At 41.0% G+C, this 22,044-nt stretch overlaps 2 protein-coding genes across 2 annotated transcripts in view; one reads left to right on the top strand and one right to left on the bottom strand.

Annotated features, from left to right (window-relative positions):
- Positions 1 to 1,484: 1,484 nt before the first annotated feature.
- On the bottom strand, positions 1,485 to 9,691 carry LOC105563345 (cathepsin L1-like). The gene is made up of 5 exons (XM_012014861.1): positions 9,379 to 9,691; positions 8,059 to 8,235; positions 6,818 to 7,177; positions 4,705 to 4,865; positions 1,485 to 3,221 (listed from the first exon to the last, which is right to left on the bottom strand). Exons 1-5 carry the CDS (start codon positions 9,511 to 9,513, stop codon positions 3,026 to 3,028), a joined length of 1,029 nt encoding a protein of 342 aa, XP_011870251.1. The 5' UTR covers positions 9,514 to 9,691; the 3' UTR covers positions 1,485 to 3,025.
- A 2,319-nt stretch (positions 9,692 to 12,010) lies between these two features.
- LOC105563344 (microphthalmia-associated transcription factor) overlaps positions 12,011 to 22,044 on the top strand; it is a 79,738-nt gene continuing 69,704 nt past the window's right edge. The window contains exon 1 of the mRNA XM_012014860.1: positions 12,011 to 12,407. Within this exon, the coding sequence (XP_011870250.1) occupies positions 12,217 to 12,407 (191 nt within the window). The 5' untranslated portion in view covers positions 12,011 to 12,216. The remainder of the gene's footprint in view (positions 12,408 to 22,044) is intronic.

Here is a 22,044-nt window from a genome sequence, read left to right as displayed (position 1 = left end):
CCACGCGGAGTCTCCGCGAGACTCGTCGTCGCTCGGTTCTTTTACGCTAACACGACCGGCTTCACCGATTGCTCCTTATTTTTTCTCTTTCTTCGTATTTATCTTCGTTGCCTCTATCTGTTTCCCATCCCTGCTTCCTGCGACAGTACCGCGTTACTGTTTCTCTCTTCACCAGAGCGGTGTGTGGGCTGCACAGTAGAACATTTTCATATGAAAAATATTGAGGTTTGAAGTCTAATTCGTATCGTATTATGTCTTTGAAATTTTCAATTATCCCGTCGGCGTTCAACCGTCACTCCAGCGTCCCCTTAATGCACTCGACGGAAATGTGTGACGGGAAATGTTTTCGTATAACAGACTTTCCCTTTTTTCTGAGATTATTTTTGTTTATTAAAGCGCCGTTTGCAAACGTAGAATTGAAAGAATCAATTCTGCTATAATTTTGTCCTCTTAATATCTCTTTTAAAGTACGGTTTGACCCCACTTAATCCTTCTCTCGCGTATAGCTCTCATAAAGCTCGCTCTTTTTTCTATGAGAGACTTCTTTATATCTTTATCGTCTTAAAACGTTAACGACTTAAAAGTGCTTGCGTTACTCTTAGCAACTTCGGAAAAATATCGACTTTAAGCCGTTTCGTTGTTTCGCAGCAGCTGCATTGTCCATTAAACAGCCTTAAGTCCGCCGGCTAGTGCCGTAGCTCTCGTAAAATTCCACAGGTCCTCGGGTACTTTTTTCTTACTATCCGTCTATAAAAACCGCGCTAGCTTGTCTCACATAACCCGGTTCGAAATATTAATCAGCCATTCTTTGATCATCTTTTCTGAAAATTAATACGCGTTACTTCAATCTGGTAATCTTTTTACTGTCCGATGATATTTCTACATTATCTTGAACGGCATCCATATTTTTATTTTTACAGATTTATAAAACTTAAAAAATATACAAATTAATTAAAGAAATAAACATAGATGAAAATTAGAAGCCGAAACACAAAAATCAAATTTACATGTCGCTTCACTCCATTACAGTCAGAATGCACAGACGGGGAGAATTTTCTCTTAAAATTCTTAACTTTCTAATTTTACACTTTATATTTCGCTGAAGATGAACCAAAGATTAGGTTCGAAACGCTCGTTTTTCATGTTACTTATATTAATAATTTCTCTTTTGACTCTAATGTCCGTTTTATGTTGAGGATCGTCGGCAGTCATTTTTTATTTATTATTTTTATTCTGAAAATCATGTGATTGTAGGACAACATAGCATTTTGAAGAACTTTATAAGAGTTTTTTTAAAATTATTTTATCAGTTACTAGTAGAATGTATGGTAAAATTCTTCGAAATGCCGTGTTATCCCAAGATTACACGATTTTCAGGACAAATTTTAAGCGAAAATTCTCTCCGTGTACTTTCGAATTAAGCTTCATTTCAAATGCGTTGCGAATATGTTATATGTGTAATAGCGAAGAAACGATCAGACTTTAAGATTAATGGTGTCTCGAGTTAGAAGCGAGCTTGCGATACCAGTTTGCATCCAACCGCCAATAGCAGCAGGCGCAGGTTGGTAAGATGAGGCACGGCGGGATACGTCGCGATGTCATTCAACATATGGGAAATAGATAGAGATGTTGCCGGGTAACAATTGAGGATGCGCTGTCGCTTGGACGGATTGTGCGCGTTGTCATCCGCGACGAACAATGAGTCGTGGCCGACCTCCGAATATAGAGATGGAATTTGCGTGGTCTCGGGGCCGCATTTGATATCGGAAAATCAGGGCGAGGGCTGCAGAAGCCGCGACAATGCATTCCGAACATATTGCTTCTCAGGATTCTTTCTCGTCGTTGCGTCGTCGTGTTGGGTGACGTGCAATCGCACGAGTAGAGCTTTTATCTGCCGGGACGCGCTATTATTTCGCGCGTTTAATCGCGGAAACTTAGGGAACGAGCGATGACGAGTCGTCAGAGTTTTCGTAGATGTGCTTTTCACGGATACAAAGGTCGCTTCGTGAGTTTGAGCTTTAGTGAAATATTCTAAATATTATTTTTTTAAATATAATAAATATATCGTCACAAAAGTGCGAACACAAAATGCTCAAATACCTCAACATACGTATGATACATAAATTTTTGAAGGTAAAAAACGAACATCTCTCCTCAATAGATTTCGCGCTCTCACCGGTAATCCCAGAGTAAGAATTGCTGAGATTTATCGTTTTCTTATTCGGTAAATTATTAAATCTGACATTAATTCCGTGAAAAAGATGCGACTGCTATCTCGACCTCGATCGAGCGAGCTCCGTTTTTATTTCTGGTGTCAGAATCGCGCGTACACAAATCATTTGCAGGATGCGTCCCTGGATTTATGTCACTGCGCGGTTACGTAATGGTTTCGCCTGACATTGCGTCACGCGGTTAGCGCCTATCGAGTTCTACCTATCTACGGATACATTGGTTCGTCCTCTCCTTCTGCTTATCCCGCTTTCTCTCTCACCGTCTCTCTCTCTCTCTCTGCCTCTGTCTCTTACGGAAATGCCATGGCGATATGTCCCGGTTAGCCGTGTACTTCGTCTTCGGACAGAATTTTCGATCGGGTAAAGTCTCCACGTTCCTATCGTGCCGCGGTTGTACGGTTCGATTAAATTTCCCCGGGACCCTGTGTGGTTACGGAAGTCTGGTATCTGGCATTCTCTCGAGCGTCCGTCCTGCGGTCAGTGGCTGTTATGTAATAAATGTTCGGCGATCCTTAGTAATTGCCCGAAGTTTAATCGTTTGAATACACGCAATCTTTGATCCTGTAACGCTGGTAGATTGGTAGAAATGCAACGGGAATCATTGAACTTGCTACTTATTTACAATTTTAGCATTTCTTTTTTTCATTCCGAGTTCACGCACGTAAGAAGAGGATAGGAGGTAGAAAATATCTAGGAAAATAATGTTTATCCACTTTGATGGCTAATCGCCACAAATACGTATAAATTTATCGAAATTTCTTTCGAATGTAAAAGTTAATACTTTTCTACGAATGTCAAACTCTCACGTAAGCCGCGTAGTTAGCTACGCCGCAACGATTTTTGTCTCTCGCCAGTCGCATGTAGCCATTTTCACCCCAATTGTCGCCCCACCAATTCTTCAGAATCCACTCGGTCGGTGTGTATCCGACGATGAGCATCGCGTGATTCACTATGTCCGAGCTGCACTGGTGGTCGTCGTAAACGCCTTTGCTATGAGTGGAAAAATACAGATTAACGTCTCAAACTTCCTTGTACAATTTCAAGAGATAGCATTAGATTATTGCCAAAATATAAACGCGACTGTTATTATTAATGCATGAAAAATTAGAGTCAGATCGCGAGAGCAGCAAAGCATTCCGGCGTCAAATCTGATATGAATATTATGGAGAAAGTAAAGGAGAGAGAGAGATGCATCGCGCACGAAAGACGTTTCCCCATTAGAAGACGTGAATCACCGACATTGAACTTGCGTGAACTATTGTATACACAAGAGCGCGCAATTATTAATGCACCACGTTTGCATATTGATAACGCGTGTTTGCGATCGGCATCCTGTATTTATTGCGAGCTCGCGGAATAACATCTCGGGATATCAATCGCTTCCCGTTTGCCACGCGTGATAAACGATTTTCATGATTTCTCGCGGATATTTATTATCCGCCGGAAATGAACAATGGGAGAGGAAATAGTCGCGCCTTGGCATTGTGGGCCCTTTATAGAACGGCACGAGTTCAATGACTGACCGGTAGAATGCTTCGGCGCTTCGAATGAACGAGAGTCATCGTGTCGACGGTATGCTAAGGTTATCAAGCGATTGGACCAATTTCTATCTACGACGGGGTTCCGGGCAAAATTTCCAATCTTCTCGCCTTTCATGTAAACATTGCACACGTAATGCTGCAATTTTAATTATCGTATCAAGAGTTTATCGGAGGGTTGTAGCCGCATGAATAATTTAATATTTATACAAATGGTATTTGGGCGATCGAATATTGCGATTTCAGTTCTTTTTATATCATTATAATATTCAAATATCTGAGAATTCGTTAACTGATGTAAGCTTTAATCGATACGTTGGATGAAGAACCTGCAGGACAGTCTGAATAATAATTCTCTTTCCGATAAACGATTAACAGATTCGATAGCGAATTTATTGTGTAATAATTTAAATATCGGACACAATATTGGAAATATTAATGAGTTCAACTTCAGACGGACGCGCATTTGTGCGCCGATAGTAATAATCGGCTGCCATCAAAGATGCGAATCCAGATTAAACGTTCGTTTGCGCGGCTTCTCGGGAGACATGGATCTATCGGGGAAACTTGGCTAAAATATCTACTAACATATTTATTGCCGGATTACGAGCGATTAGCTATCGAAGCGGAAAAAAACTGTTTGTCGCTGCCGCTCGTTGGTTATCGGTAGAATTTTTTCGAATTTACGCCAAATGCATCGCAATTCGCGCTGTTATTTTATTCTCCCCCAATCGCTCAGTCGATCCATAAATACTGGAAATTGCAATATCGCCGCGAGTTTGCGCAATAAATAGCAGGTGTCTAAAATTAGCGCATATTTCATGAAACGCGCGGCACGTTTTGTCAGCGAACTCGCGCGAACGTCACTTGCTCGTTAGTGGCAATTTGCACGGGCGCGTCTCTTTTTTCAACGCAAATAAAAATACGCCGCTCACTGATAAAGCTGGAATGTCTTCGGGCTGGCATTTATGGAGGCGGCTATGGGCCCGATCGTCGCCACTGCTACTTCGAGAGCCTTCTCATCCCGCGCCGGTAGAATTGCCCATGAAGTTATATTGACGACACTCTGGTCCCTCTTAAATCTGCACTCCCTTTGCTAGAATGATTCCAGTTGCATTTCGAGTGAAAATTTCACTTCAAAAATTTTAGAGAGTATATAATATTATATATAAAATGCTGTTGAATTTAAAGGAAATAGTTGCTTGAATGACGTCACGGGCTGCCACAAATATAAATAATTCGCACAATTGTATTTGCTGCGAATTGTGATTTTAAGCATTGAACTAAATATCCAGATTATTGAGACAACTATCTGATGTTGTTTCAACCATTTAATTCCAACTACACTGATATTGTTGATGCAGCATCATTTTTATAATATAAAAAGTAATAATAAAGTATAGTCGAGTGGCTAATAATGAAATTTAATTATTTTCAATAAAAAGTTGTTGTCGCGTTACGACGAAACAGTTGTTTTTAAAATGTTACAAATACTTCGCGATGAAGCTTTTGTTTCCAAAGTTCATGGTTAAGATTAACCTTATCATAACAGGCTATTATTGGAATAGCTATTTCCGTTGATACTACTGGCATAAACTGGTCATTATAAAAATGCATGGCGTTATCTAATTTCCGAGTGCATATATGTAAATGGAGGTCTGTTGAGAGAAACACGACGGAACGGAGGAAAAAAATAGATAGCTTTCGTGGAAAAATAAAGCAGCTTTGCGTCAGTCCAGTAGCAAGCTGAATGCATTTTGTTTTCGATCGAAATCAAAGTATTATAAACAGGAAAACACGGTTGAATTAATCTCAACGAAATGTCAATAGAATGATATTGCTTGATTAGAGGAAATGAGTGCAATAGGAAGAAAAACAGACAGTCAACATCCGCGACAATTTTGTCTACTAATGTTTGTTGATACATTAAATTGGAGCGTGCCAGTCACACGCGCCTGGTTGCATCAACTGAACTTCGTATTCATGATATCGTGGTTTTAAATTAAGTCAGATAAGCGCGTCCATACTTTACACTGCAAGTGAAAGAGTAATAGTCGTTATACTTTCTTAAAATTCTATGAAACATTTGGCCCTCGCGCCGCTCGCCCGTATGACACAAAGTGTATTTACTATTAATAGAGGAACTGGCGGAGTCATCGTCACGAAGCCATTCATATTACGGAAGTTTATCGCGTTAACGTGGCTGGCATAATTCGGATTCTCCAACACCGAAATCTTCCACGAATTTTCTGACATTTCTGACTGGCGGAGACCCGCGAAATAATGGAAGAAACCTTGACGTTTACCTCTTTATTGCGATAATTAAATTCGCACTGTCAGCGCCTTCGCTCGTACTCGCTAATAATGCATTATGGGCACGGTAAAAATCCAGAAATTTAAGCCTCTTAATTTGGTATTATTACAATTTATAGCACTGCGATTCTATGAATTTTTCACGACTGATTAATTGTCGTCGGTAAAAAAAAATTTGCGCGATCACCTGTCGGAAATAATTCTACAAAATTCTACAAAAAATTAAATACAACTGTTAGAATCTAAGAAATTCTACGTAAATTTAAAAAGTTATAAATATCAACATGAAAATGCTAGAATTGGAACACTTTTGTTAATTTTTCTAATATTCAACATCAAAAATTTAAAACTAGTAAAGATAGAGGGAGGTCCAGGTTCAAACCCTGGCCGAGGTGATATTTTTTCGCAATAAACTTTCTTTCTCGAATGAGAATGCCGAATACAAAGTGATAAAGCAGTAAGAACCAACACAGGATGTTGGCGTCTAAATAATTAAAATTTCAAGTCTATTGCGAAAAATAATATCTCAGCCAGGGTCTGGACCTGGGCCTCCCTTTCGCTAGGCGGGCGTCTCGCCGAGACTACTGAAGTTCTTTTTAAAGTTTAAAGGGCGCCGAACGTTTTATAATGCTTTGCAAACGCGAAAGCGACTCGAGGGTCGCGTTTTATAAACGGTGCCCCGACGGAATATTGGGTGTATCGTACGCTCGACAGTTGGAAAAGTGCAGTGCGTACCTCGCCGTAGTAGGGATACGCGGATTTAGCCATGAGACCTTTCGACTTTTCCAAATATTTCAAAGTGTTCCTCAGGGAACCGCCGGTGCAGCCGAGGTTCCCAGTCGCCGTGCTGCAATCCACCAGCTGTTGTGCGCTCAAGGGTAGTAGCATGCCGGTCCGCTTAAAAATCTGTCCCTCTATACTTTCCGCGATCGAGTAAGCGTAACAACTCCCGCAGCTCCGTTGGTTCACGGGCGAAGTGATAAAACCGTGTTCGCGCCAATCCAGACGTGCTGGTGTGTCGCGGGGATTTTTCAGAACCGCCGATACTATCGGCTCGGTCGGCAGTCGACGCCTTCGACTTGGTATCAGTTTCACCTGAGAAAAATTGGCAGAAGGAGACGCGGTCGAAACGATTTTAGGATCATTTACACTTCGTGAATTATAATTTTAAGGGGATGCTGGAGTGATTCAGCACTTTTCGTACCTTTTGTATCTAGAACTGTCAATTCGTGAAAACATTTGTGTAATATATTATACAAATTATGTAGCTGCTGTGTGCAGACCGACTAATTTCCATTAATCGGATTAAATCAGAGAGCAGCATAGTATCATTGAAACAAAAAATCTGTTCCTTCGAATAAGTTATAGGTTACCTAAATAGACTTTTGTTAGACTTCGAAACTTAATTTTAACGATGCTGCGCTCTGATTTAATCCGATTAGTGGAAACTAGTCGGTTTCTAAAAGCTACACCCAGAAAAAAGATTTATTTACGTTAAACGAATGAGATATGTTGAAACCATGTTTCTTTGAATCTATTAAAGTTTTATTTACTTCTACTAAAACATTTGCCAGATTTGAAGAAATAGATATGAATTTTCTGAAAAATTTCAGTCAAGAGGTTCAGAGTTAAAGAAATAATTTCTTTGAAATTAAAAAAAGTCTAGTAAGTTCAAGATTCAAAGAAAATTTGTTTGATTTCAAAGAAACGTTTTTCTAGGTGCATTTAATTTGTGTATTACACGAATGTTTTCATGAATCGGCAGTTCTAGGAGAAAAAGGTGCAAAAAGTACAGAATCACTCCAGCGCCCCTTTAAAGGCGTTATTTGGAGATCAAAAGAACGAGAGGGAAAGAGAGAAAGAAGGGGGATTTGAAAAAGGGATTAAAAAAATTGAAATTCAAAGTTTTCAACGGTCAAACTTCGATGAACGAGCTGAATTTGCGCAAGATGGCACGTATGTTGTTAATTACGAACCATTTCGCGCATATACTGTCGAGTGGTGAGATCGGCAATGTGATTATCCCGCAGTGTGTAACTGTGATGTCCAGCGGCGGCCAGTAGATTGTGTTTATAAATTTCCACGAGATTCTGCTCCCAAGCCGCTCGCTTCGCGTTTTCCAGGTTTCTTGCGTACGTCTTATTAAACTGCGTCTGTTCAACCGCGGTAAAATACGACATGCATGATATAGAAATGAAAGTTGTAGCTGACAACGAGACGATACAACGGTTTTTCGTTCTTTAAAATTTGATCATTTTTCAGTGAAAATGATCCACCCTGTATACTTTGCATAGAGGGCCGATCTATTAGAGACTTTGCAACACCATTTATAAAACATATGTTCTCGTTATTATTAGATGCACGAAGAGCATTAATGATTTCAATTTTTAATTAGGATCGAGTGCTGAATCTCAATGTTGATTAATATTAAGGGCATTATTGAATCTACGGATTAATTTTATTACCGTTGTATAATTAATTAGCGTTGAACGAAATATGCTTTATCTCATATTCATGCGCTTGATTGCACACATTATTACCAAGCGATATAATTAAGGAAAACTCTTACATTTCGTGCAACACCGTTTTGAGCAATTCTTGTCTAAAATTAATTAATCGTTGTTATGAAGGGAATTAAAAATCACCACTGAGGGCATTGTGGTGTACAGATTTACGGCATTACTAGGCATTACTAGGCATTTTTTGGGCATTAGTTTGGACATTAGGCCTCTTTGGGACATTATAAAGATAAAATAAGATAAAAGAAGATAAAACAAGATAAATAAGATAAAATAAAATAATAAGATAAAGTAATGCCCACTGGGCATTAGTGTACTCTGGGAAAAAAGACAGCAACCCATTTTGGGGCCCACAATTAGTAATCGAATTATTTGGATTATTCGCAACTCTACTCTGGGAAAAATTTTGACCCTTTTTTTGTAGTTATGCAACTTAATACGACATTAACATTTCGGTTAGTGCCTCTTAAGTGAAAATTGCCTTTGCGTTACCGAATATCGACAGAACTAATTGAGAGAATTGATTAGTATTACTTTAAAATCGTGGATATAGATAGAATAGTTAATTGCGAGTTTTAGTTATGCGGAGTAAAATTTGTATTAGAGTCACGAACAATTCAAATCATTCTATTGCTAATTATGGGCCCCAAAATGGGTTGTTAGCTGTCCTTTTTTTCTAGAGTACAAGATTTTGGTCATCGGTTTCCCCGTCGGAGAATACACAGTGGAAAAGTCAACCTCTTAGAATATTTCTATTGTTATTGAAGGACACGTTACCTTATAGGTGTGCCAATAATCGTCGAGCCTTTCCGACATATTCGGCGGCAAAGTATCCCCATCGAACGTTTGAATCGCGCGTGTCCCAGGCAAGATTAATATCGAGAGCAGCGTCGCGCACAATCGCGAGCACATGGCGACCCGCGGTGAATAATTTACGGTCCTTAATTAATTCGCGCGGCAGACCCGAGCGGCGAATGTCTTGACGTACCTTATGATACTGCACGAAGTCATAATGTGTAGTAACAATCAGTGTCAGCGCATTCTCTGAATTACATCACCGGACAATCGCTCGCGTAATGCTGATGTATGTTTGTTGCGTCAAATATGCGTTCAATGTCGTGCTTTCAGGGCTGACGTCTCTTTTTTCAACTCCTCGTATTTGTGTCCTTGGTCCATAGCAATTGAACAGTTCTTAGAATGATTGCTAATTCGAAAGGGAAACAGTTTGCGGTTATTACAATATGCTACGTACGAGGCAGTTTGGCTCGAGTGCGTTTTCGAATATTATTTCGAGAGAGAACAGCTTCTTCTTTCGTCCAAAGAACTCAAAATATGTATCATTAACTCGGGTATACTTGAAAGTTTTTTATTTTGAGAATGTTTCGTTCTTATAGACGTAATAAATGCAAGAGAAACATACGTGGATAAAAGAAATTGTTAATGTCTTTGAAATAAGGTGGCCTTCTAGAAGTCCGATGGACAAATACGTATATCCAATTATGAACAATATTTTTATTCCGAACGCAAACTCAACTTCAAATAAATACGTTCTTATAGAAGAATGATGGATAAATCTGGGTTGATAAATTATAACAAATGTTATTAACTAACAAGAATATTCTTCAATGTCGCCAGCAGTAATTAATAACTTCAGTGTTTTCTTGACTATATCTGGCATTTTTAATAATACAGAAAATTTATTGCGAAACACCAATTCGACCACTGAGGCACGTGGTAATATTTGTCCCGATAACAGTGAAAATGATATCTTTGCGTCTATTTTTCGACTTCAAACTGCGCTCCGATTCGGGTTGTCGGCAGTACACAGAACTGTCGGTACGCAATTTTTTCAGTATCCCTGCGTTGTTATTAATATGAAAAATTTGTAAAATTTTTCTGGAATAACATCGCAATGCACATACAATTTATTTTATTGTAATTTGATTCATTTGAAACAGCTTATGGCTCAAGGATTGCCGTAATATTTTAACGCGCGTTCGAAATTAAGTATAAACGAGATATCGCTTTCTACCCGTAACAAACATTTCGAAAAATGTACGAAAGCAAGTAAAAATCTTAATTGCAGAAACCCGAGAATATAAAAACCGTCATGAGTGTAATTAATTTTATTATAATTTGATTAATCTAAAAGCAGCTTATAGCTCAAAGATTGCCGTAATAATTAACGCGCGTTTGAAATTAAGTATAAACGAGATATCGCTTTCTACTCGTAAGAAACAATTCGAAAACTATACGGGATCAAACAAAAATCTCAAATGCAGGAATCTGCGAATGTTAAAATATGGAAAACATTGTTGCGTGCGTAATTTATTTTATTGCAATTCCATTAATCTGAAACTTTAGCTGATAGTTGAAGACCGTAATATAATACTTTAACGCACATCTCAAGTCAGATATAAATGAGACGTCACTTTCCATCTGTAATCTCGAAAGATATACGCGAGCACGTAAGGTCCTACGTACAATACGAGAAACATTAGGAACAAGAGTAAATATTAAATATTAAATATTAAATATTAGAACAGAAAGAGAAGAAGAAAGCGTAAACGTAACGCACTGCGAAAAAGAACGAAATGCAGTGATAACTCGAAATATTTATATACAATATGCGGATTTAATATTGATTCCTCTATTGTGCGCACCTAGAGGCCTCAAATGCAAGAACCCGAAAGTGTGTCAAAGTTACGGAACGAGCGCAATCCATTGTTATCATTTATTGTCTCGCTGACTTTTCATCGATTTCCGCGAAGGTCGTCGCGAAAGCTGGGCACTTGGCGGGCTTGCCGCTTCAAAGAATGCCGCCGGTCGACGCGCTTCCGCGAGATGGCAGCAGCCGTAAGTGAAACGCCGCCGTCGCGAAACCTCCGCGGCGGTCCCGGCGCGGCCGGACGGTCCGTCCGCGTAGTACCGATACGCGCGCGCGTCACGCTCGTCTCGTCGCGCCGTCGTCGCGTCGCGTCGGCTCCTCGCGTACAACCACGCGCTCATCTTCCCGCGAAGCGTGTCGCGCCGCGCGCCGCGTGTCGTTGCCGTCGTCGCTGCCCGCGCCGCCGAGATAAATCCCGTGGAACGCGAGCGCGCCGAAGGGGCGATGGAACGTGCGTCGCAACCGTGGAGGAACGTCACGGATCCGCGCACGCGTGCACGCGCGGCCGCCGTCGCGAACGCCGACAACTCGCGCGAGAACTCTTGACACTCGCGCAAAATGGGAGTCTCTTCGCGGTGCTTGTGATCCATCAGGAAAAGAAAAGAAACGGCGCACCGTGAGTCCATCTCCCATACACCTCCCGCGCGTCATCCGCCGTAAGAAGAAACGTCCCAGCGATTCCGTTCATTGTCGTGTCGTGCGTTTCTCTCTCTTTCTCTTTCTCTCACTCTCTCCCTCCCTCCCTCCCTCTCTATCTCCGAGAACACATTCCTCTTTCTCCGTCTCCGCTCCCCGTGCTCCTTATCTCCGCTTCATCATTATCTTTCGCGGCGCGCCGACGCCGAAACTTTGGAATACGCGCGTCCCCGGGGTTCACCCGGCTAGGCACGCCGCGGCCTCGCGTCGCGCGCGGCACATTCGAAGCGTCGGCGATCGCGGCCGCGACGATGGACGAGTCCGGGGTCGACATGGGTTTCGATCTGACAGCCGCGTTCGCCGTCACCGATCCGGTCGCCCACCACGCCGTCGCCGGGGATTACGACGACGACGACTTCGAGCAGGCCCTCTCCCTCCTGTCGACCTCGACCAAGGAGCTCATGTACTACGAGCTGAAGAGCCGCGCGCCCGACACCGGCAGGTACGTTCATCCGCGGCGCCGGCACTCGGCGTATCTCGGGGGCGAAAGAGAGAGGAAGTGTCGCTTAATCGAGCACGCTAACGCGAGATAACGGTCCCGTTTGACATTGACATTGTTCCGGTGGACTGCTCGTAGACCCGGTAATATTCTCGATACCATCGGAATTCGGCGATTGACGCTAAAGCGCGACGTGGACTTTGACGAGATGACGCGACTTTAACGAGGAAGGGATATAAATTACTTGTATCAGCATCAATCATAATTATTGGACGTGAATTTTACTCGCGACGCGCGGCAGTCGGGCGGGATATATGCGTGCCGAGTGCGTGCAAACAGAAGGAGGCGGATAACTCCGGTTCCACGGCTCACGCGGGAGCATATAACGCGCGCGCGAGAGAGACGCTTTTATTTGGAATACGATATCAGCGGGGCTGCAGTGAACGATTATAAAGCAGCGCGAGAGATACCGGAGACTTGGTTACGGGCTGAAGATTTTAACCTTTATCAGCCATTTATTCAACGCGTGTCTCTGCTTGTACCGTGTCTCGATATTGAATGTAAATTTATTGCCGGCGACGTAACGCGAAATAAAAGGGAGGTGAAAAGAAAGCAATTTATATCAAATGATTAGGTGATATTTGAATTTTTTTCTCGAACCCCGATTATGCTATGAAAGTTGAGTATTAACGCGATTAGAATGCAGGAGTGTGTATTCTGCAAGATTTTCGCTTTATATATCTTTAAACTTCTTCAAACAATTTTTGTCTGAAAAATTTCTCCATATCTTTCATATTTTTCGAAATATTTGCCCTGGGGCGATTAAAATGGGACACTCTATATAATAACAAGGGGTAAACCGCTGACCAAAATCATGCACACCAATGCCTACTAATGCCCAATGGGCTTTACTTTATCTTATTTTATCTTTCTAATGCCCCAGCAAGGCCTAATGCCCAAACCAATGCCCCAAAAATGCCTAGTAATGCCGCAAACCTGTACACCACAATGCCCTCAGCGGTTTACCCCTGCAGTAGCTTCTAGAGGTACAGCGTTACAAAGCATTTTCACAGCATAGACCTCTAAGTCCCCGCAAATATAAAATTTAGAAACCCTGGCTGAGGTAAATTTTTCGCAATAAATTTAAAAATTAAAATCACTTAGACACTAACGTCCTATCTTGGCTCTTAGATCCTTTAATCCATCGCATTGTGATTACACGTCAGAGCCTTATGAATTTTATTGTATAAAATTTCAAGCTGCATTTTGCAGGAAAATGCACTATACTCGTATTGAAATCAAAGGAAACTGTTATGTACACATTTTATGCATAACATATCAAGCGCACAGTTGAAGTCGATGATTATCTTTAATAGAGTAGCGTTATCTGATAGGCGCGATAGTTTGATCGTTGTTATATCGAATGGCGATAAGCTGAGAAGAGGGAACACGTGCGTATGAAACCACGTGGCTTTCGTAACGAGGAGTTTAAGATTATATCGCGCGTAAGTTATGGCAATGCTAATTGCATATGAATCTTTGCGCGCGTTTCATGGGAAACACTTTGATTGTTTAAGATTTAATTGACAAGATAAAGAAAAGAACAGACGGAGGAATAATTATGTTTATCGTACCAGAAAAGAGTTGCGTTGTTATAACAAAAAATATGAGACGTTTAAAATGTGCCAATCGGAAGTTAAATTTAATCAGATAATTCCTACTTTTTTTGGATACTCAGAACAGTAGCTTTTTAAATCGATGGGCTTACAACGTCAGGTTTGCCACTGGACATAAACATCTTTTACGATAAGCACTGCGTCGTCAAGATAATTTTTAACAGACGAAATTGTATTTGATGACACACTGAGAAAAATTTCTACTGGATAAGTCGAGTGTTTCCGATAGAAAATTAATCATCGGCTTTTTTTTTACTAAGTTTTCCGATTAAATTACAGATACATTCGATGAAATTTATCCAATAAAATTGCAGTTACCGATGCAATTTAATCGAAAAACCGATTATATTTTTCATCGGACATACGATTTAATCGAATATATGTTTGTTATATGTAACGTTTGTTAGTATGTAATTGAGTTGTCCGATTAGATAGGCCAGGATATCTTTCTCGGTGCGCGCGCGACGTATCGAGCACGATTTTCGTATGTAATTGGTAATTTTGGTATGCACCTGCAATTGCCAATTTTGCGAATTTTAGAAAAGTTAAAAAATCTTTATTCAAACCTTTGTCAGCTACATGCGACATACTTAAATATGATTAATCACTTTCGTTCGCTCATTAGAGTCACGTCGGTTATCTAATCGCATTACAAATAGTGGATGTATAAAAATAATAGCTTATGTAACACCAGCGGTAGAAAACATTCTCTAGGGATTGACGGAATGCTTTTAGTTACCTACATAAATTTTGCGTACGTCAAATGTCTATATTTAAATTTGCAAGCGATTGAGTGAGAAAATTCTTCACATTCTTACGTGAATCGTTCACCTCTGCAATATTTCTGCGACTCTTTCGGAAGTATTGTTTATCACTGTTATTTCATGACAGGCGATATTCCTCTCTAGAAGCTCGCTGTTGTTTTTGATCTTAGATTACTGTTCTTTGTGTCAAGGCATTGAAATAGGAGCGTGTAAGAGTGGCAAAAATAGAGACCGAGGAAACGAAAGCAGAGACGAATGACGGATATTTAACGCGTGCGCGCGCGCAGTAGGTTCGTCAATCCGTACGTTCTGCGTGGCGGGTAATATGCCGGGTAGTTGGCATATTTGTTACACAAACCAGCAACTCACTTGCCATTCGTAGACTCTTAATGTTACTATGCTTTTAATTTACTCGGAAGAAACGAACCTTCGTGGGCGATACGCGCGAAACGCAAGAGTCGGGCAGATACACTTTTCGAAAAGAGATTTTTTCGCCGTTCGGCACTCAGCGTGTAGTGTTCCATCGCTTGAAGCGAGAGACCCACATTCGCGTCTACATACCGCGTACATATGGGAAAAATAAAAGAGATTCCTATTCCAATTTTGAGTGCAAAATCGAATCAAATCCAATCAAACCTCGCACGTGCCCGGTTTTTGACAAGAACCGAAACGTGTCGGGGTAATAACTACAAAAACTGCAGGCTACGTTATTTATATCTTTCGGCGAGGTAAAGGCAAAGTTGAAAGAAAAATTGAAAACGCTATCTCCCCGAGATTTTTTATCCGACTTCGAGCGACGTCGCTGTTACACTTTGAACAATGGACGGCGTGTCTCGTGGTCGAGCTTTTAAATGGGCATTTAAAGGGGCAAGTCGTTAGTCACGGGTCTATCAACGAGACAACACGTATAAAGCATCTCGTTCGCTCGCGAGAGTGAATCGCGAGCGATGGCAGTGACGAGCGATCGCGATTGGCAATCGTGATCTCCGGGAAAAACACGCGCTCGTCTCCGCTTTGATCAACAGCCTATGCATCTTGCATACTAGACTCCCGGGTGAGATCCAGTGATCCGCGAGCGCCGGGCTCCACGGCGAAGCTACCGCGAATATCAACTTTCACAGTCTCCGAGAGTTTGCCCGGGGTGCTCGAATTGCGCCCGAAAGTTCTCGCGCCTAATCAGCTTCATCCGCCGGGCGTTAATTGATTCCTGTGGAGGAGGCAACACGAGCTCGGGCTAAAATTTCAATTGCACGTAGAATAGACGCTGGCAGCGAGCGAGTCGTCTAAGGTATATTGCCTTCCCTCCAAATTCTCCGCTGGACAGGGATATTATCTCGCGCGCATCGAGAGTCGAATAGAGCTTTCATTCTTATCGATCTTGACGATCGAAAATTTACTGTTTACCGTTTCGTAACGTTGATCACAATCTACGATATACAATTTACGTGACACGGACGACGTATTGATCGTCTCAAGATAACGCCTTATGAGTTGGCCATGCAGACGCGCGTTAATGTGAACGTATAACTACGGTTTCCGGCTGATGTATCGAGAGGGGCTTAATCCTACGTCAATCATCTTTCGAAAAGTAACGAAATGTGCGTCAAGTTGCTGCTAACGATGAATCATTGTGACGAGCGCGCAACGTGGCGTCGCCAGATCAATGACGCAACGAATGTGTTATCACTCGGAAAAGTACAACAGCGAAAAAAAGGATCGCGTTGCAGTATGCGCCGCAGGCATTGGGCGACGTTGGAGAAACAGGGACGGAGTGAGAAGGAGTGGGAGGGGGAGCGGGCATTGATAAGTCATTTCGCCAAGTATTATCGTCGAATTTTGCGCACGTCATCTCGAGAGGTATCTAGATAGGCTTGACCTTCGGTTTTATTACGTTCACGTCTGTATTGCGGAAGGTAGGGGTTCCGAGGGATCAACGATCTCCCCGATAGAGACAATCAGCACAAGTAGAAAACGATGTGCTATTTCGTAAGTACGTTTGCAGAACCACCTCCGTTTCGCTCGTGGAACTCCGGCGCGGAGATAGGGATCTGTTATAAATCTTCGACATATTATGTTCCTTTTCACGGTGTCCAGCGGGAGGAAAGAGGAATCGAAACTTTTGAGAAGACCGGGCGCGAGCTTCAATGTTTTTTATACTAGTAATTATAGAGGGATTGTGAGATAGGATCCTAATATGGGATAGCGGGGTTTCTGTTAAATTAACAGGCATCATCTGCTGATTTCACCGTGACTTTATTGCCCTTAGGGCGAAATTTGTTTAGTGGAAAATTCATTGTTAGTTTGAGTAATCGTTGAAACCTGTCTCATAATACAGGACTTTCCTCTCGTATAATACATTTTACTAATAAAGTGTATGGTATAATTTTAAAAAACTCTCATCAAAGTCAATTCGAGGTGTAGTAGTCTTTCTGTCGAGAAACGATATTTCCTAGCGCGATTGATCATTAGACTTCATTAGCGCGGACCTTGAGAAACGCTTCGTGACTTGACACGATCCGGAGTTTAAACTTCGTGAATCATATTCGTTTACTGTTGACATATAAATGGCGTGTGTTGAAAGAAAAAAAAACTAGCATCTTTATCTTTCTTCATCGGCAATTTAATTGGGACCTCAATTTCCATCATAATTTTTTAAGTTTCATGATTATATGTCTTGAAAATTACGAATTAGGATTTTGTTAGAAAGATCGTAATTGAATTTTAATAGACAGTTGAATAAGCATTTTCAACTACAATAGTTTGTTAGTTTATTTATTTTGTTAATTGATTTATATTTAATATGCGATGCAATATGTAATACAAATACAATTACAGTTATATGTAATTTAGTACATAATGCAAGTATAAACCTCAAAATAGCACAAATAATCAATGTTTGAGTGCTAAATGCGTGCTATGAATATGCGCATGATGTTTGACTCTTTTTGACTACCTCTGTGTCTGAATCTACTTAAGTTTTGTCCTGTTTACTTTGTCCACTTTACGACCTCCATTTAGCAGACTTCAAATTCTTTTTACAACCTACAACTTTTAGCGCGAAGCCGCTTGAGCGATTTTCTGTGATTATTAATGCTAATAATAATTTAAATGTTATAAAAAGTAATTTCGGGTATGAAAAATATTACTTGCCTTTACCTCTCTTTTATTATAATTAACGATTTTGATCGGTTCATTACTGGAAACATCTCTTGTTACACCTATATCTAAAAAAGTATGTCCCGAAAGAGTTAATTTACTTTGGTGCAACGATACTTTTCGTAGAGTTTCTCGAGTCGGAAGTATAAAACACTTTGCGAAAGATCCAGCCGTTTAAGCAGTGCGGTTTTAGTCGCTGGTAGAGAAATTACGATGTCCGGAATCTTTCCTGGCGACAGTTTTAAAGCTAAAAACCGGAATCCGTATTCACTTCCCGTACTTTAGTTTCTGCGTATATTTTTTCATACAAATTAATCCTCTGTCGGAATTGAGCTGCGATATCCGGCGTTTTCGAGAGTACTCGACTATGATAAAGATCTGAATTCTTAATTATGACGTCACGAGACTGCTTCAAATGTAAGTTCTTTTTTTTCCGAGTAAAATGATTGCCTTTTGATTTTGTATCTACTCGCTTTCTCCTGGTATCGATAAGATTTAAACATTGTCTGAAACAAAATATAGCGTCAACGGTAATAATATATCGATAATAATGATGGTATTTTAGTAATTCTCAACTATTTTTTGCGAAACATTTTTATTAACGTGATTTTCTTGATTGAAGTATTGCCACTTAATCGGGGATTAATCAAATCGAAATGCAGTGCGTGATTCTGAAGTTTTATGATCGTGTTGTCGATGCAAATGTGCAATAAATCGCGACGGCGTTTGTCGGCATAGCGGGCGATGAAAGTGTCGAAAAAATTTATTCCGGTTTCTTTCAAGGACATATCCATATCCGTAAGCTCGTCACAAATTTCCCGTCTTACGAGACACGAAATAATTCGCGCGTGTTGCTCGTTAACTTATCCAGCTGTTGATTCTGCGCGAAGGGAAATATATTAGACGACGATCTTTGTTAATTAAAGTTAGAATTTGATCTTCTCCTTCAATTTATTCGTGATACTGCGCGTATCATTGACACAGCATTTTGTCAACCTCGCACGATTTGATTGTGTTAACCATGTTTGCGGACTCCACGTCACAGACGATTGGATGTATTATATGAGTACGTTGCCTACGAATGTGTCGTGCGTCATCAGCGAGCGCGATAATGATTTCGGTACGCCGGCTGTTTTGTCGTAAAGACGCGTCCCGTCTTTGTCAGCCCGGGCGTTTCTTCTTCTCGCGTTACGAACCTCCAAAGTTGAATTCGTAACAAATATTAATTTATTTCACTGCACATTCGTCGCAGCAACGATAACGATGCCGCTAATGCAGATAATAATAATAAATTCGAATAAATACTTTATTGGTGGCGAGTGTGGCGCAGAGAAATGTGCGCTGCTTAGTGAACAAATGAACGAAAAGATCCGGGTTTAAATTCACGGATACCTCTATTTTTTTTTCGGAATCTCCCGAAGGGAAGTGGCAGCCACCGAAAGTACCTTGCCATACACACCCCTTTAGGGGTATAGCCCTCCAGATGGGAGGTTTCCTTCGGCAAGGTTAGCAGCCTACTGAAGATGAAGTAAAACCAAATGCTCTCTCCCTCTCCCTCCCTCTCGTTCTGTCTCTTTCTCTCTCTCGCGAGTATCAGCGATATTATCAGCTGACTGGGAATCAGTTAAATCGTAATGCGATGAGAATGTGCTCCGAATTTTTGCGACTGTGCTTTCGGCGCAGATGCATAATACATGCGGTGGACGACATCGCGGCATGTTTCACAAGCGTCCCCGGACCGACTAGAACGAGCGCGAGACAATGCCGCGGCGCGACGGTGCCGCGCGCCGAAGGCCGGAGGAGAGTTCCTCCTTCTCTCCGTCCCGTCTTCCCTCGTGGCACATGGGTAGAAGAGGCTGCCACGAATCCGGCGCGAACCGGCTCGATACTCGCATTAGCCGGTGCAATGACTGGAAATTCCGATAAGTGCGCCCGCCGTCGTCGCCGTCGCCGTCGCCGCTGCCGCGCGCGGCGCTCGCGAAAGCGCGCGATACCGGATTCCTCAGTCACGACGACGACGACGAATCGCGCTTTTTTTGCGCGATGATGACGACGCCTCATCATTTTTTTTTCATTTTTCAAGCTGTTTGCCCGCGCGACCGTACGCTCGCCGGCAGCTGCTCTTCGTCGTGCGTTACATAACGCATCTTCGAGACGGATGAGTCGCGTCGCTGTATGTGATGCAAGACGGTACCGCGCACCTGTGTATGCGCACGGCATCGTCGCGAGTTTCGCGGAGTTAGTTTAGACGTGACTTGGTTAGATAGTTATAATTTAAATATAATAAAATAGGCTCGACAAGCGTATGGAGATAGCGGATACAAAGAAATTCTTGAATAAAATAAATAACAAGTAAATGGAAGGGGAAGTATCGAGTTGTGGCGTTCCGTCGCCGAAGTATCATAATTCTTTATTCTTTTATTCAGATTCTTGTATAAATTTCTCCTTTTATTCTACTCTCTCTACATGTAAAGTCCTCTATTACGAGATAGGTTCCTAATATGAGATAGCAGGTTTTCAACACCCAAGTTCAATCACAAATCTTTTTTTCGCAACGATCACGCGATCTAACAGGGGCAATAAATTCATGGTGGAATCAACTGATGATGCCTATTAATTTAACAGAAACCCCGCTATCCCATATTAGGATCCTATCTCGTAATAAGGGACTTTATAATGCCCCAGCTAAAAGACCTAATGCCCAAAAAATGCCTAGTAATGCCCAGTAATGCCGCAAATCTGTACACCACAATGCTCTCAGCGGTTTACCCCTCGGGTTTACCCTTCGTATTTTGCATTCTATTAGACTCAACTAATTAATTTATATATAATACTATTTTATATATAACAGATTAATGCTGTTGCTAATCAGCTTAAATTTTCCTTCGCCGCGGTGTACATTCCCAACAAGATTTATGATCTAAAAAGAGCATCGTTGAAGCTGGTCAAGCACGCGCATAATAATAAATTTGAACTCGACGCGAGCGAGCGTAAATGGCATTTGTTACCGCATCGAGAGAGGAAAATGACACATTTTTCATCCGCTGTCGTAGAAGGAAAGAGGATAAGCAGCAAACGCGGCGATTCTCTTGATTCACATTCGCGAATGCAAATATGAACATAGAAATTGTGTCACTTTATTACGATTTTTCCGCGCGAGAGAGAATACGTATTCTAAATTCAATATGTTGTAACACACGGTACGTGCGATACTACGTGCTTCGCGATGCATTCAGCTGTTGCCTAACTGCATTGTGCACCACGATTATTATCTTTCTCTCTATAATTTTTAGATCGCATTTCAAATTAAATGAGAAATTGGAGCGGTGAAAATTTGATTGAAAAATTTGTAATTTGATAATTATTTTATTTGAAATGCCAAACTGTATTAATTAAATATTGATATCAATCTTAATTATTTGAAAAACCAAACTATATTATTCCGTCTATAATGTTTAAACATGTGGAATCTATATTTATATGAAGACTTAATATTTCGCGCACATTCAAAGTATATTTGTCAAAATATTTGCAAAATACTTTAGTTTCTATCATTAATTACTTTAGAAATCACTTCTTCATTGCGAAATAAAATTGTCCAATTTTTAAATTGTTAATAGATCTCAGAATTAGTAACAATTAGCTAAAATAATTTTGCTAAAACTGTAGACTGTACAAAAAATTAGACTCCTGTTAGATGGCGATTGTGAAGTGAAGAAAATATCTAAACGAAATAGATCCAGACAGAGAATCAGACCAAACACTTCTGGCATATTCATACTACACATTTAGCACTTGCAACAGTGTAAATATGTATATGCTCCGAAGTTTATCTGTTACATATTGACGACACTAATTAATTAATTTACGAATTCAACTAATATATATATATGCACGTAAAATCTACAATCAAGTCGCGCTGCTAGTAAACTGTACCTACTTTATTCAGTAAAATAAGGAAGGTAAGCGAGAAAGATCTCGAGTGTCGGCGTGGATAGCTTAGTTGGATGAGTTCGCCCGGCAAGCGGGAAGGTTCGAATTCTA

The sequence above is a fragment of the Vollenhovia emeryi genome, unplaced genomic scaffold (genome assembly GCF_000949405.1).
Source record: "Vollenhovia emeryi isolate VEMERY1.0 unplaced genomic scaffold, V.emery_V1.0 DF939177.1, whole genome shotgun sequence".
Lineage (NCBI taxonomy): Eukaryota > Metazoa > Arthropoda > Insecta > Hymenoptera > Formicidae > Vollenhovia > Vollenhovia emeryi.
Note: the sequence above shows the minus strand (reverse complement) of the source record. Positions and strands in the feature narration are given on the sequence as shown.

Excerpts from the sequence above, each read along its gene's own strand:
- LOC105563345 (XM_012014861.1), bottom strand. The coding sequence starts at position 9,513 with ATGTGCTCGCGATTGTGCGCGACGCTGCTCTCGATATTAATCTTGCCT. Across the intron at positions 8,236-9,378 it reads ATTATTGGCACACCTATAAG|ACGCAGTTTAATAAGACGTA; the intron begins GTAACGTGTCCT and ends GCGGTTGAACAG. Across the intron at positions 7,178-8,058 it reads GACAGTATATGCGCGAAATG|GTGAAACTGATACCAAGTCG; the intron begins GTTCGTAATTAA and ends AATTTTTCTCAG.